The following is a 15,406-nucleotide window of genomic DNA, read 5'->3' on the forward strand; positions in this document are numbered from 1 at the left end:
TAAGCAACCGTGCGCGCGTTCCCAGCAGCCTGCGCTCCATCCGCTCTCTGCACACGGCAAACTCCTGAAATTTCATGCGAATGCCTCCGTCTGTTTCATTGCAACGCGACGTCCCAGTTAGTCTGATCTCACTTGCTGATACGTCACTCTCTGTCTTACGACAATCTGTCACAGTGGAACAAAAATAAAAGCCATGTAAGATTCAGCTATTACTACTCTTAGAGCGTATAGTAAAAAGAATTTAAATCTGGCATTAAATTACATCAGGAATACAAAAATACTGAATGTTGATGCAGACATTTAAAGTCCTAAAGTCTTTGGAAATCAACATCAGGTGAAACATTTAAATGTCCAGTGCTTTTTTTTTTCCACTTAGAGGAAAAACCTGCAAAACTCCACTAGTTTTATGCTCAGCAAACCTGAAGCCAGATTTGTTTTACTTCTGCGTCGTAGCCGGGCATACGCCTCCACAGGAAAGAGCTGTTGTTAAGCTTTTAGAGGGCGTATGTGTTGATGTTAAAGCCAAGGTATAAGACTAATACTGCCTGTAAGCTAAACATACTCGAGAAACCTATCGGAGAAGGGTCAAAGCAGACTCCTGTGATGACCACTGAGACGGAGGTGACCCTTATGTGCCGGCATGACATGAGCAATAACAAGTTCCACAACTACAACTACTTTGCACCTGGGTCTATAGCTGGATCGCAGACTGGACTCGACATATAGACTCAGTACACAATAAAGGTCAGAGGCGTCTCCATTTCCTCGGGAGGTCGTTTAATATCTGCCAGAAGCTGCTGGAAATGTTCTACCAGACTTTTGTTGCCGGTGGCCTTTATTTTCCTAAATATTTGTCCTGTGTTTTATCATAATCAACTAACTAAAGGGAAAATTACAAAGTTATTTAATGTGGGAGGAAAATGTTGGCTGATGGTAGTTAAGGGAAAATGGTTGTTTGTGGAAGGGTGGAGTGACTTCAGCTAAGATGCAGTGGATGAACATAATCAGTAAATTTAATATTTAACCGACAATGTTCCCACTGCTCCAGAGCTGGTGATTCACAGCAGCAGCTCTCAGTATAAAACTAGCAATTTGTATTATGAAGTTCAAACAAACCTCTTGTTGGATATAACAGGTGCCTAAAGACCTTCCTCACATCCTTTCAATGAATCCATTTTTTATTTTTTATTTTTGACTAATTGCTTTAATCGTCGTCTTAAAGCTTATGTAATCACAGTGATGTATTGGCCGCGATCCGGCAGTTATTTGAGATTGAAACTTTACCGGTTAAAAAGATTTCCCCTGGTCGGTCGGTAAATACAGCTCCTGTTTAAGATAATGCGAGCCAGGGTAGAGATAATTAGCCACATAGAAGAAACCAGCTTGAATGTGGAAATGGATTATTGGTAGATGAAGAATCACAAGAGGGTAATGAGTTCTGCTTTAGACGACTGCCTGGGGGAGGAGGACTAATCCCGAGCAAAAAGGCAATAAATGAGCAGCAGCAGATTTTTTTATATTCCCCTTTTTTAAAAAAAATTAAAAAAATAACGGTGGAGCGGTAGTCGGCGCTACTCATGTGACAGGAACAGAACACACCGCACAGCAACTTTAATAGGGGATGGAACAAATGTATGGAGAGGAAAAGATAAACGATTTTCTCTGTAACCTTGGAAGACGTAGATAATAACTGTGCAAACGCCATCATTACAGCCAGTGATTAACTCTTTAGTTTACAGCCTTCATAAATTCACACCTAGGAAACGGAGCGGGAAATAACTTATGGTGGGAAACAAACATATAAGAACTTAAGAAGATGTTAAAGCTGCGGGAAAGTAGTCAACTTATACTTACTAAAAAAAAAACAAAAAAGCTAAATCAAAAAAACACCCCACTGCTTCTCAGATATACCCAGCGAGGATCTGCACCATGGCTGAACAAAGCCTCGGACTATCAACCAAATAGCACAGTCTAATCCCATTATACACTCTCTCTTGGAGTCTGGGTTTACACACACCACACACACACACACACACACACACTCTGGGCCACCAGGCTTAACCACATCAGAGGGCCGCACAGCCGCTCCTGAACATGGGCGGATAATTAAAATACACAACGCTGTTTGGGATAATTATGTTTTGTGGTAGCTTTTTTTTTTTTTTGACACTTTTCATGATGCATTTTAGACTGTCAGCTATTAAGTCAGTGACACATGCAGTCATCCAGTGCAAAGTCAAGGAGGACGAGAGGCCATTGGCTCTTTCTCGTCTGTTGCTTTCACACAGTCGAGAGCGGTGACGGCGTGTTAGAACAAAGAATTCAATTTGCAGTTGGGATGGGAAAGTGATTTATTGTCTCTTCTCACAGAAAGGAATCATTTCTAGGAAATTCTTGCTAATATATGAACAGTGGTTAGCTTAGCTTTGCAAAATGGAGGAAACTGCTAGTTGGAGCATGCCCAAAGGTAACAAAGTCTACCCATAGCAATATCACATTAACCTTTACTGAATACCTGGCACTGCTATAGTGCTGCAAGTAGATGATTTTTATACTTTTTATGGAAATGTGTTCTATATCAAAGTCAGCATAGTGCTATTTATAAATATATAGCAGGATTATCATTTTGCATTCAATATTAAGCTATTCATATAATACACATGTTCAAATATTCATTTTTTTTTTATTTCAAACATGTGCAACGTGCATGAGGAATGTGCATGTGCATGTGTTGCTGAATGAGTGAAATGCCACTGACTGAAAGATAATATAATTTATCCCTTTACTAAAATAAGTTGTGTGTAATGTGAATTTAAAGGAATTTAAATTTGTGAGGGAATATATATATATAAAATGTATAATCAACCAAACATTTTGCGACACACCGCACTCATGGTTGTAATCAACCAAAAAAACACTGAACTCCCATAATGCTGTGCAGCACAGTTACTAGTAGCTGTCGATTATTTAATTCAAATGTATTTTTATTTTAGTGCGTTCGTTTTTTAAATATAATTCTAAATTTGAATTGACGATGATCTTGTAACATTAAAATAAAATGTATTTATTTTTTTGTCGCTCAATATATACGTCACAACTGCCGACGTGCGACACCCGCCGGCATGTCCAGGCCATTTATTAAACTTTTCGAGGTAAGTCAACCGTGGATAAATCTCTGTATTTATGCATAAATGTAAGTTCGTTTTCTGTGAAGCAGTTCTTTCATTTCATAAATGTAACACACTATAGGCCTAACATAGAGGTACAAAACGATATATGCAGTGTTGTCTTCATTTTAGATGTCAAAGGGGTTTTGTGGCTCCCAGTGTTTTCTTTTCTGTGGGAAACGGATCCAAATGGCTCTTTGAGTGTTAAGGGTTGCCGACCCCTGCCCTAGACTATTATCGTAAGACATAAGAAGACTTTTTTACTTTTGTAAAACTTTTCAAAATGTTTAATTTTCATGAAAAAAAAAATGTAAACATGTTCAGAGCATTAGAACATACGAGCTTATTCAAGTACACATGATCACATTAGAAAACATTAGGACATGATTGTGCTCATACAGAGGTGGACTTTGTAGATCACATTAGACCTTGGTTAGACCTGAGAATGCTTCCTTGATCCTCTCTGACTGAATGAAAACCACCTCACTGAGAGGCACAGTTTACCAAATAGTAACCAAATATGGTTCCTTGCCCCTTAAAGGTACTGCTTTTGGAGTTCTGGTTATGGATCCGAAAACAAGCACATTGGGGATAAAAACAAAAGAAAAAAATGTGCTAAAATGACACAAACATGAGTCATAAGTGAGTGAATCCGGTGCATGTTTATTTTTTCTACTTTTGGTCTTTCCTGGCTGCTCGTAGGAGCTTTTTCTGTGCGTGTCTGTCACCCGCATCTTCATTGACATCGAACAGACACAAAGGTACAGCAAGCATGAATTTCCTTTCTGCTGTGCCCTGTGCTGCGTCATAAAATGATTCACTTAGCTTACTAAGGACTTTTCACAGATACAGATACAACAAATTTACAGAAACAGATTAAACTGCTAAAGCACTGTTTGCCAAAATATCACATCAATTTCTTCACATAACTTATTTTGTGCAAGCAGTTTAAACGTCCCGCGCCGCGTGTCTCTTGTTCTCACTTTGCCTTCTTCGATTCTTTCCCCTTCGCAGGCTTTTCTGACTTCTTCCACGGCAGGAAGTTGTAGGAAACCAGCGCCGTGAGCAGGTAGGTGGCCATGCCAGTGTACGACCCAATTATGAAGCACAGCGGCTGCGCTAGCACGAACAGACAGAAGACGTTCATCGAAGCCCGGTCGTCCAGCTCCACCCGGTCGTCCTGCGTGGCTTTCATCACTCCAAAGAAATATATCAGTGCCACCGCCGGATAGAAGGCCAGTTCCACCATGATGCCTTTGGATTTTGACGTGCACATGTGTTGGAAAGCAGTTTTGTAAACTCCACTGAAGTATTGAGTTGAAGTATTTTCAGAAACACACTCACCCAGATCTGATTTGCTCCCAGACAGAAATCCCTCTGATGTCTGAAGGTGGATCTGACAGGAAAACAGACGTGGACCTTTGATCCGTCATCACAGCAGCCCTGTCAAACATTATCCACCTACTCGGCTCCTTATCAGGACACTTGACAGCTGTTTACCTCAAAACACAATACGGTGAGATTTTGTTCTTTCTTTTAATAAAAACCCTCTTCACAGTAATTGACCTGATGAAGCCAATTCTAATGTGTTCTCATAATATGTCAGACTGACCCAGATTTTTTTAGCACGTGGATGAGTTGCGGCTGTGATTTCAGTGACACTCCATAAATTAATTAAAAACCTGAGCTTTGCTTTCACACATCCTCCTATGAAGAATATGCTCTTTCTTCTTCAGTGTTTTTTTTTTTTTTATAATGCAAAATAAGTGTCTTCAAGCACATGAGAGGGAAAAGTATTTCATTTCATGAATATAGACTTCAGCCTTGGGATAGTTTGACATTCTGGGAAATATTCTCTTACTTGAGGAGCAACTGAACTGCTCGAGACCCCGGGTCAGTAGGGGGCACCAGAGGGCTGACATACTTCAAAGTCCAGAAGTGGCAATGTGCTAAGTTTTCAATGACTCTAGAAAACCTCTCTGAAGGTTCACACCCATGGGACCCTGTAGAGATGCTGCGCGCATGCATTTTTTAAGCAGTTAAGTGTGTCAATGGTACCTAATTTAAAATTAAAAGACGTTTTTTGGGGGGGAATTAATAAAGAAAGAAAGAGGGAGAGGAGAAAAGAACATAAGACAGTGACGAGTGGAGCAGATAATGACCATTATTAGTAGTAGGTACCTCAATGGTGGTAGTCTAAGTAGACATTTAAATAACATCCATGGCATGACATTAGTTAGTTTCTTCTTTTTTTGAGGGTTAACATGAGTTAACGTAGCTAGCAGAGCATGGTGTCCAGCTCTGTTGTCCATTACCAAGTCTAGTTGTGTTTTTTTTTTCTAGAATCACTTCTGCTTGTAGTGCAGAGTTAAATAAGAACTTTGATATCATGTCTGCACTTTAAATGTGAAGCTGCTGTACATCAAGGAACACGGCTCAGGTTCTCAAGACAGACCGTCTAGCTCATAATCAAAAGCAGCGCACTGTCAGGTGGGAAGTATTTATGACAGGGACCCATTGTCGCAAATATTGTTTGTTTGTCTATTGTTTTTGAAGAGTGAGGCTCAATAACACCTGTTATCACCACTTATTGCCATAGATGACGCCAAAAAGAATGGAAATGAAACCTTTAAGATATAGGTCTTAAACAGCAGGTACTGCGGGAGGTCGGGGGTCACAAAATCTTTGGTTGATTAGTAATTTTTTATATATTTCTATAAATGTCTTTAAATACACATTAACATATTTTAGTGTGTTAGTATTTAGCAATGTTTAAAGTTAAAACTGTCAAGAAAACAATTATATATACATAGAATTGACAGATAAAGAAAATAATTTTAACTTTAGAAAACTAATACTTGAACCTGTGCATATTTGAATAGCTGGATATTGAATGGAAAATGATAATAATAATGTATATTTATAAATAGCACTAGTTTAATATATAACACATATAGTAGGTAGGGTCCCTACTTAATCCCTCCATCAGTCTGAGGGTCCTTGGCCTGAAAAACGCTGGGAGCAAAGAAACTACCTTTACATATCTCATTAATGGATGTAGAGCTGTAGCTGAGTTTGAAGCAGACGACAGGACAAAGGCAAAGAGTGCAACCCTGACATACAACAAGCGATACAAGCTGTAACACACACCAGTGTGAGTCATTTGTACTTGTGCGCTCGTTCGTCTGGATCCCTCTGTATCAACGTCACCCGGCGCTGAGTCTTTGTTGTCAGTCGTTTTTGCTTTTACTTCCTGCTTCACTTTCAAATGCTCGTACCGTCTTTCTTCGGTGTGGTCTACCTTTATTTATCCAAGAGAATAAATAGACATGAAGAAGCGTCTCTATTTACCGGGAATACTAAAGCGGAAATATGCTACTACGAAGCAGAGCAATCACAGCTCACACGTTAGATTTAGTTAGATTTCTGGGGAGTTGCTCGTCAGGCCACGGCGTTAAGGTTGGGGTCTGGGCTGTCGCCATAGCTACAGAGCATTAGAGTTCTTCAATAAACCTTGAGTCTCCCTACGTCCGTGTAGCATCTCCACGATCCAGCGCAGATGTAAATGTTGCATCAAGACGTCTCCTTCAGACTTGATTCTACGTCCTTGTTCTGGGAGTTACTTCAAACATAAACTTATTCCCCCAAGAGCTGAACCTACTCAGCATAATTTACTATACTGGTAAAAACCAACAGGAGGAGAAGGTCCATCCAGTCAGCTTCCCTGGAGAACTCAGCGGGGAACTTTAGGGAAAACTGCAGCACCATTACAACTTTCAGATATTTTTTTAATCAAGAGGTTTATATTTAATTATTCGAGAGCTTATCCGTCTACTGTAGACCTGCGCGTGTTATTCTTCTTCTTATTTTCTCAGTGGCTCTAATGAAGCATCAAATTCTTTGAATCCCCGCTGCCATTGAGGCTTTAATCGCCCTCCCCAATCTGCCACCTTATATCCAAGGTGGCCTTCCACGAATACTGTAAATGTGTACCTTTCTGTTCGTGAGCCTCAAACCAATCATTCATGAAAGCTTTCTTAGCGACGTATGTCACCTCGGGAGGGGTTTGATTCAGGATTAAACCACTGGGAGCACAGAGCAGGATTACTCCCTGGGTGGGAACATGTGGCCCTTTTGAACTGTGTTTATCAAAGCCTCTGCTCCTCTACGGGGCACAAGTGAGGAACACTTGCAGAGAGCAACACGGCGCCTCAGGAGCCAGTTTTAATCCAGTTCAGTCATGAAACAGAGGTTATTGGTGTTCACTTAAGCTGCACCAAATGGGCGTTATTAAAAATAATCGCCGAGTGTTACAACACTAACAAAGTTGGCGCTGTTTTGGCCGCGCTACTCTTGAGCAGTCACTCGGATGGAAAGCAATAACTGGAATCATTCAGACAATTGTGGAAATAATTGCACATAAGTTACTATGATTTTATTTATTTTTTTTGCATTGCGACACCGTACGTGTTTTGTTAAACCCAAATTTCCATTTTAAATTTGGTCAGATTACTAGCAGACACTCGAGAAGCAGTAAAGTCAAGATTATTCTAAAATGTTTAACCTCGGCACAGCACAATGTTACAACAAGTATTGATCTTTTTAATGTATTCTTGCTTCTACAACCTGTGAAAGTACGAGCGGAATATCAATAGACTGACAGCCTTCATGTATGTGTTGAAGGAGAGCTTTTAAACTTGAGACAAAGCCGTCGAGTCCTTTACTGAAAAACTTTAAAGTACTCAGATGCATCATGGTTTCCTAAAGGTTACTGAGAAATTATGTTTTCTGTGGTTGTCGACTTATAGCCAGTTGCAAATGGCTGAAAGTAAATAACCGGAGAAGGCACTGAAATGAAAGATTTGTTTTGTCGTGTGCGACGCTTCTTTTAGACGTCAAATGCGACAGAGTTTTCTGTTGCATTTGACGTCAAAGTTCATTATTTTGCACAGCTGAGCCTTTTCATGGCGGCGGCCAGTGGTCACACTACTGGCTCTGACATAATGCCTTCAGCTCGTGACAAGTTTGGAGGAAAAATCCTGCAATAAGCGGCTGGGAATTGATCCTGAACGTACTGATTGGTGAAATTTAGTGAAATTTAGCCTTATCTCATATGAAATGATGTTAAATTAGACGAGTCAACAAATCTCTTGATTTCCCAGGTTGGTGGACAAAAAAATACAATAAAATAAAAGACAAACGAAAAAAATAAGGAGATTCATTTGCTTGACACGGCGTTTGTTTGTTTTTGCATAATTGCTCCCAGAATGCCGATATTTTTGGACAGCGTGACGCAAGCAAGAATAAACACAGTAATTAGTGTGTAGAAAACTGCAGGAAGCCGAGAGAACAGGACGGAGGAAGAGGGACATTTCAATCCCCTATGGTGTTATTAATGTCACTGGCAGCACAAAGCATTGACCACCTACTAGTCCGTTGCAGTCGGATAGCAGTAACATGTAAAGGAGAGTTCCCGTGCTCTGCGGAATCTCGTATTGATCACTCAACAAGTCGACACCCTGAGACATTCAGGAACGGGCAGAGTTTCAATGGAAATGGCACCAACATAATGCAATTACTGAACAGTAGCAGTCTGAAATCCTCTTCGAATCGATTTGGTTTTACTAAAATATAGTACAGACTCTCTGCAGGCTCTCCTTTTTTTTTTGTAATGCTTCATAATGAAGAATGTAAAAATACCTAAATGGTCACTGGAGTGCATTTTCTGATTGTAAGCTGACGGCTGGAGTGGTGTTTGGAGACATTTATCTTTTTTTTTTTTTTTGCTGGATTCAGCGCATGCGCAGAACGTATAAAGAGACAGCAAATATCTACAGCATTTAAATAAAATGCAGCTTATCAGTAACCAGGGGACGAAGCGCTGCTCTTTTTCATTATCGCTCCCTTTAGAGTAGCCTGTGTCTGCAGATGAAGGAATGCAAAACGCTGCGTGAACGGGCACATACTTTGATATCTGGAGCCTCAGCGTGTTGGAATAAATGTCCCTCGTATTCTGAAATTTCCGATACCTCGGGTTACTACTTGTTGCAAAGTAGACGTTGTAAAAATCGTCTTCCTCCCCTTCCTGTTTTTTTTTTTTCTTTTTTCTGTCTTTGTCCTCTGGCCCTGCTCCTTCCAACCCACTCTGTGGAACATCCTCAATAACACGCTCGCCCACACAAAACAGCCAACCCTTAAAATACGTGAATCATCCTGGAGAGAAAAGGGGCGCGCATGTAGATGTGTGAGCCTTTTTATCTCTGTTTATGGGTCATTCAGTGGTATATGAGAAAATGATTTGTTTTCATGTGCGCACATTGGTGCATATGCCTGAAAAGAATGAGTGTGAGTATGAGTATGTGTGTGTGTGTGTGTGTGTGTGTGTGTGTGTGTGTGTGTGTGTGTGTGTGTGTGTGTGTGTGTGTGTGTGTGTGTGCGTGTGTGTGTGTGTCCCTGATCATGAGCTGGAGGGCTGTGTGGGCAGAAGCATCCTGTGCCGGGGTAAATTGATTTCCAGAATCCAGACGATAGGTGCTCAGTGCAGTAAGGAGGTGTGCTTCTGCACCCATTTATGAAAGGAGGCGAAATGGTTTGTGGCTGCATGTGTCTGTGATGTGTGTGTGAGTGAGTGAGTGTGAGTGAGCTTGAGGGAAAGAGAGAGAGAGACTGAGAAATAAACAGAAAGGGTCCAATGACCCAGGAAATCTCTGAGTCTCTGTTTCCGCATTGAGCCAAAGGTGCAAAATGCTTTCCTGCAAGTTGGTTTGAAGTGATTCCTTCTCCTGATGCGACCAGTAATCCATGGGAAACAGCTGGTTGTTTGTTTATTCATGACCGCCCCTTAATGCGCATTTCATATACAGTATGTGTGTGAGCCCTTTGTTTATTCATGAGGGGAGATGGAGGGAGATGTGGGAGTGGCAAAGCAAGTGACATAAACAGTGAGATGGTGGTGAGAAAATAACACACAAACACGCACACACGACGTGTATGAAGCGTATTATCAAAAAAAATGACAAAGCCACCGCTTTCTTGTCAGTTTAGCACATTTATTAAGACAGGACAAGTTTCTGCTGCATACAACAAGCTTATGATGGATAGAGGTCATTAAATCTCCGTGTAATCCTCTGCCTGTAATAAATATTGATTTTAAATCACCCGGCATGAACGTTTCTTTAATTGGCGGCTGAATAGCTGCATTTCTTAAAATGCACTGCGCATGCCTCTTTCATCACAGAAAAACTACTAATCCATGCGAAAGAAAGAAAACTGTTTCACTCAGAACTCCCAAATACAGATTGACATGGATTTAGCACCTTGGACCGATTGTACTGTATAATTGTTAAACTTGAGCAAGCAAAGAGAGTTTTACGAATGTGTCGATAATGTTTTTCCCCCACGTTACTGAACTCAGCGGTGGAGCTGTTCAGGTGCTGTGGTGCTGAACGGTTCGACCACCAGGTCTGGATGGAACCACTGTTCAGCAACTTGTGCTCAGAGTCTCACACGCATCTGTTAAGCCGCGATGATATCGGTATCTAATGGTTTTTGAATGAATCCCCCTTGCGTTGTTTTATTTCACTACCACGCCCCAGAAGAAAAAAAAGCCAAATAACATCGGTGCGTAATTACATTTCTGTGACAGGCACTCGCAAATACACCCTCTCTTCTGTCTCTCTCCCCTCAGTGAAGAGCGTACAGGATGTTGCAGAGTGATAACAGCAGCCCCGGCGTATGGGCAGGCTGGCATCCCTGCTTGAGTGTAATTCCGTGTGGGAGGAGGCTGGGTGGGTTTAAGTGTATCTAGTCTTTTCTCTTCACACGCTCTGCTGTGCGCACAGACCGGAGACAACAGCAGAGAGCGTCGCACCTCTCCTCCTCTCCATGTGATGTGCAGCAGGTCGGTGAGGGCGCAACAGTAATCTCAAATACTATCCCCGCATACAACTACATGGAGAGTTAACCAAGTGCGCCTCCGCTTTCGAGGGTGCTCGCTCACTCACTCAGTGCTCTCCCCCCCCCTCCTCCAGCCTCTCTCCAGCGTCAACATTTGTGAAGTGGCTGCCTCACCCGGTCGGACCGGAGGCCGCCTGGTCTCTGATCTGGTCTCAGGACTCACCGGAGACTCGGCGCGCTCCATCGGGGCCAGGCTGTGCGCCTCTCGGATCACGCCCGAGCCGCCCCGAACTCTGGCGATGGAGATGATGGAGGGGGACGTTATGGACAAGCTGGAGGACATGTCGTCGGTGTACGACTTCGATCCGATCACCGGCAACATCCCCGCCACCAAAGTAGAAATCACCGTCTCCTGCAGGTGAGTTGGCGCGTCCGCGCGGAGGCGGTCGTCGGCGAAGTTCGGGGTTCGGGCTGCTTGCTTGGAAAAGTTGTGAGCGCGCCCCACCCTTTCTGTGGCATCTACCGAGGATTGCTGGGACAGATCCAAAATAGATAGAGGCAACTTACCCAATACGCAGCCGGTAATTATTTGTAGATGCGGTGTGGGGACAGTTCCCTTTAGGTTTAGTTTAATAATTGCACTAAAGAAAGTTATTTTTTTAATCAAATCTTCCCGCAGAGACGCTTTTAGTTTTTTAATTAAAACAAAAAAGTTAGAATGTCCTTTAACTTTAGATGTCATCCAAAAGGAGGCTCTGAAATGTGCATTTTGTTTCATGCCCTCAGTTTTTTCACACTATTGTTTTACAAAATGTCAACGAAAAACTGCATGCATGTATGTATTCTGAAACGTGAGCTCTTACTGTCACGTTTTAATGTGACAGGAGAATTGGTTGCATCCTCCTCTGGCACCCCTTCAGCCAGAAGCATCTTCCACACCGCATGCTCTCTGTCTGCAGGCAGCACACAACAACACTGAAAGCCCTGTTCATTCATCTCGTGCATTCTTTTCAAAAAGTACTGCTGCATCGCATTCACATGGCGCCTGCGTCCCTGACCTCGAGCTTAGATTTTTTTTCAGCACAAAAGTATTTCAGAAGGAGAAATTCACCCAAATGAATCCCTGCAGCATTCGAACAGCGTGTACACAGGCAGTCACTCCTCCTCCCATTAGGAAAGGCTTTATAGTCGAGGCTTTCAACGCCTTTCACCTCTTAGACATTCCACTGAAGGCATCTTCACAGAGAGAGAGAGACGGAGAGACGCGGATGTCTCTGGTCTTTGATGCTGGGTTTTAGGTTGGTGAGCCATCGAAGCAGAGTGAGTTGGAGCTATAACAAGCTGGGTGTGCATTATTGATGGGCTTTCTGGCGTTCAGAGAAGCTCGCAGCACATCTCGCCGCTCAGCTCATAGAGAGGAGGAAAAAAACAAAACAAAAAAAAAAAAAAAACAGACCCTGGCAAGACATTTACTGAATGAACGACCGTGGTGCTGGCGATGGTGGGCGAGGCTAGAGCATCAGTTTAGAAAGAAAAAAAACCCTGCATGGCTTTGTTTTTTGTTTTTTCCTGTTAAAAATGAGGCGAGTGGGATTTACAACATTACTGATGCGCAATTAAGCACCATTCAGGTAAACGATGAGTCCCATCCTGACAAGCCTCCCCCACCCCACCCCACCCCACCCCACCCCACCCCCTGCATTCATTGTAAATGATTCCTCTGATAAGGTGTGCGTACGTTCCTGTGCTGGTTTGTAAAAACCAAGCAGATTAGAGGTGCAGATTCCTTTCACCAGAAGGATGTGGAGGAGTTTGGAGAGGAGGAAGCGTTAATGGAAAGGGCAGGGAGGATGTTTTCAAACGGCTTGTTTTATGTGTGTGTGTGTGTGTGTGAAATGAGAGGAAGGGCCGGACAACACACGGAGCTGCGACCTAATGTGACACATAAACACCTTCCACGTGCAAAATGATCGCTCCCATAACCATCGGTTCCTCCGCATACGCTTCAGTTCCCGCTGTGTTATCAGTTCGCATCAGGAGCGGAGCTGCTCCCGAAGCGGAGGAAATCAACAGTTAAATCTTTCAGTCACATTCAAACACTTCTAATAACAGTTCAGGGCCACGCAAATCCTCCAAATCCTTTGTACAGATGTTGAGTGAGTCAGAACCCTATTCAGAAGAGCCTCCCTGTCGGGCGTTCTTCCCATGTCTCCCTTTGTCATCGTGTACGCGCTCGCTCTAAAACCTCCGAACCATGATGATAGCTGTTCCCCGGGGGTTAATACCCCTTATTACAGGCTGCACCCCCTGCTTTTGACAACGTATTATTATCAGGGTCAGTGACAAACAGAGAGGGGGGGGAGGGTGGGCGCTGGATCGGGAAAATAGCGGGGGTGAATGATAGGAATTGGTTTGTCTTTCATTCTGGGAGAAGGATGGAGGAGGCAGGAAGCTGCAAATGGCGCTATTCTCTGCTACTCATCCCTTTCAGTCTGAGCGCGCAGTCTGAAGCAGCAGAGTTTTCTCTTTTCATAACCTTCATACCTTAACTTCGCACAGCGCACACAGTCTGCGCGCGTCATATGTGAACAGACAGTCCTTGAGTTGCGTTCGTCACAGTGTTCACTTCTCTGACTAGATTTGATGTGTACTTTTTCGACACATTTGTTTGTGGCCTTCGGCTGCTGTGTCAGACAGGGACCACCTGTGAAAGGGTTTGACGTGACAGAAAAAGAAGAAAAAGAGAGAGAGAGAGAATTTTGGTTCAAACTGTGATTTGTCTTAAACTGGTGTTTACTCTCCCGCGGGGCTTGTCAGTCAGTGGTCCAGCTCCTACATAGATATAAAGGGGGGGGGAAAGGGTGTACAATTGGCAAGCGGAGAGGAAAGCAGAGGTGTAAATCCTACACGGTCCTCCAGTCAGAGTTTGCTGTCCAGTCACTTCAGCAACATAAAAGATGTGTCTAATATAGCCCGTAACCATTTACCAGTCTCCCCAGTGGGTTGAGGAGGACAGTCTGGCAGGCGGGTTGAAGAGCGGGTCTGGAAGTCGAGGAGAACCAGCTGCCCGAGGGTGATACCGGAGCGCAGTGCGCTCACCGTGGCACGGCTCCGTCCTTCACCTGTTACTGCGTGTCGCAGTTTGGACGCGCAACATAAGAAAAAGACGAGTTTCTCGAGAATAGTTCTGACATTCAAATGGAATATTTCCCTTCACCGCGGTAGAGTTGGGCATATTTATTCCTCTCATTGCTATTCTGTCAGAGAGTCAAGCATCAGCCTTTTCTCAAGGGAAACAAATGACAAATGGCAACCTGGCAATTTGGGGGGAAAAAAAAAACACAAAAATGATCTTCAATCACTTCCAGTCTCAGTTGCTGAAGGCATTGTCAGAATCCTCTCCCAAACGTCTGGATGACAAATAAGTGACACTGATACCGTGTATTCTGACCATAGACTGTAAAAATATGAACACTTCCTAAAATGGAAAAATCATACTTGAAAAAAAAAAGTTATTTTATGTGTATTTTAGTGTTTTAGTTTGGTCCAAGTTCCATCCACTAACATGGAGGAGGTGGAGCTTATGACCTATACCGCAGCCAGACACCAGGGGGAGCTCTACTTGCTTTGGATTCACTTTAAAAGGAGCTGATTCTGACCAACAGCAAAGTGCTTCAATTTTAGAAAACACAAGAGAAAAGAGATGTGTATAGAGGTTATGCATTAATGTCACTGCTGCCCAGGGCCACGCCCCCTGGAGTGGCAAAAACATAGTGAGATGTATCAATAAATACAGCGAGACCGGGGAAAATGTAGATTATAAAATCAAATGAAAGGAAATAAGACACGACAGTGATCCATACAAACTAGTATGAATTTGGAAAAGTGGATTGGCCTCAGTTTCAGTTAGTTGAAGTTAGTGTTAGTTAATTTCAGTTATGATAAATGTAGCTAAATAAAAGATGCTAGCGCCAAGAGCTTTACTGAGAAGTAACATTAGCCATACAACGCTGTCGTGTACGACCTGACGTTAAAAGGTTGACGAGGAGTGATCTCAAATATTGCATTTATTGTTTTATTGTTATTTATTGTTGGAACTGAAATAGTTACTGTCGGCCGTAACTGCGACAAAACAACAACATCCACAAACGTATCTGACGTAACTTAAGAAGTAACTTAAGGTATGACTTCATCAAAAAATACAGCATAAGTTAATATTACCTGACACTAAATGTGAACCACAACACCAGGTTTCTGTGCCTGGATTCCAGTTGTTTCTTCGTAATGCAGCGATCCATTTGCTTCACTTTTACTTTGGCAGATATATGTAAAAATATATCTCT

The 15,406-nt window shown here is 42.7% G+C and overlaps 1 protein-coding gene and 1 long non-coding RNA gene across 3 annotated transcripts in view; one reads left to right on the top strand and one right to left on the bottom strand.

The window, feature by feature from the left end:
• Positions 1 to 3,810: 3,810 nt before the first annotated feature.
• LOC125006950 lies at positions 3,811 to 4,677 on the bottom strand. The gene is made up of 2 exons (XR_007112623.1): positions 4,512 to 4,677; positions 3,811 to 4,421 (listed from the first exon to the last, which is right to left on the bottom strand). It is a non-coding gene; the product is annotated as an uncharacterized LOC125006950 (long non-coding RNA).
• A 5,468-nt stretch (positions 4,678 to 10,145) lies between these two features.
• The window catches only part of cpne5b (copine Vb), a 138,205-nt gene continuing 132,944 nt past the window's right edge, over positions 10,146 to 15,406 (top strand). Inside the window, exons 1-2 of one of the 2 annotated variants that reach the window (XM_047583689.1) lie at positions 10,146 to 11,067; positions 11,198 to 11,481. In XM_047583689.1, the coding sequence (XP_047439645.1) occupies positions 11,363 to 11,481 (119 nt within the window). In that variant the 5' untranslated portion in view covers positions 10,146 to 11,067; positions 11,198 to 11,362. Of the gene's footprint in view, positions 11,482 to 15,406 lie in introns of both variants that reach the window. The other variant, XM_047583690.1, reaches the window with a different exon arrangement.

Source organism: Mugil cephalus, chromosome 4 (genome assembly GCF_022458985.1).
Source record: "Mugil cephalus isolate CIBA_MC_2020 chromosome 4, CIBA_Mcephalus_1.1, whole genome shotgun sequence".
NCBI classification, from domain to species: Eukaryota; Metazoa; Chordata; class Actinopteri; order Mugiliformes; family Mugilidae; genus Mugil; species Mugil cephalus.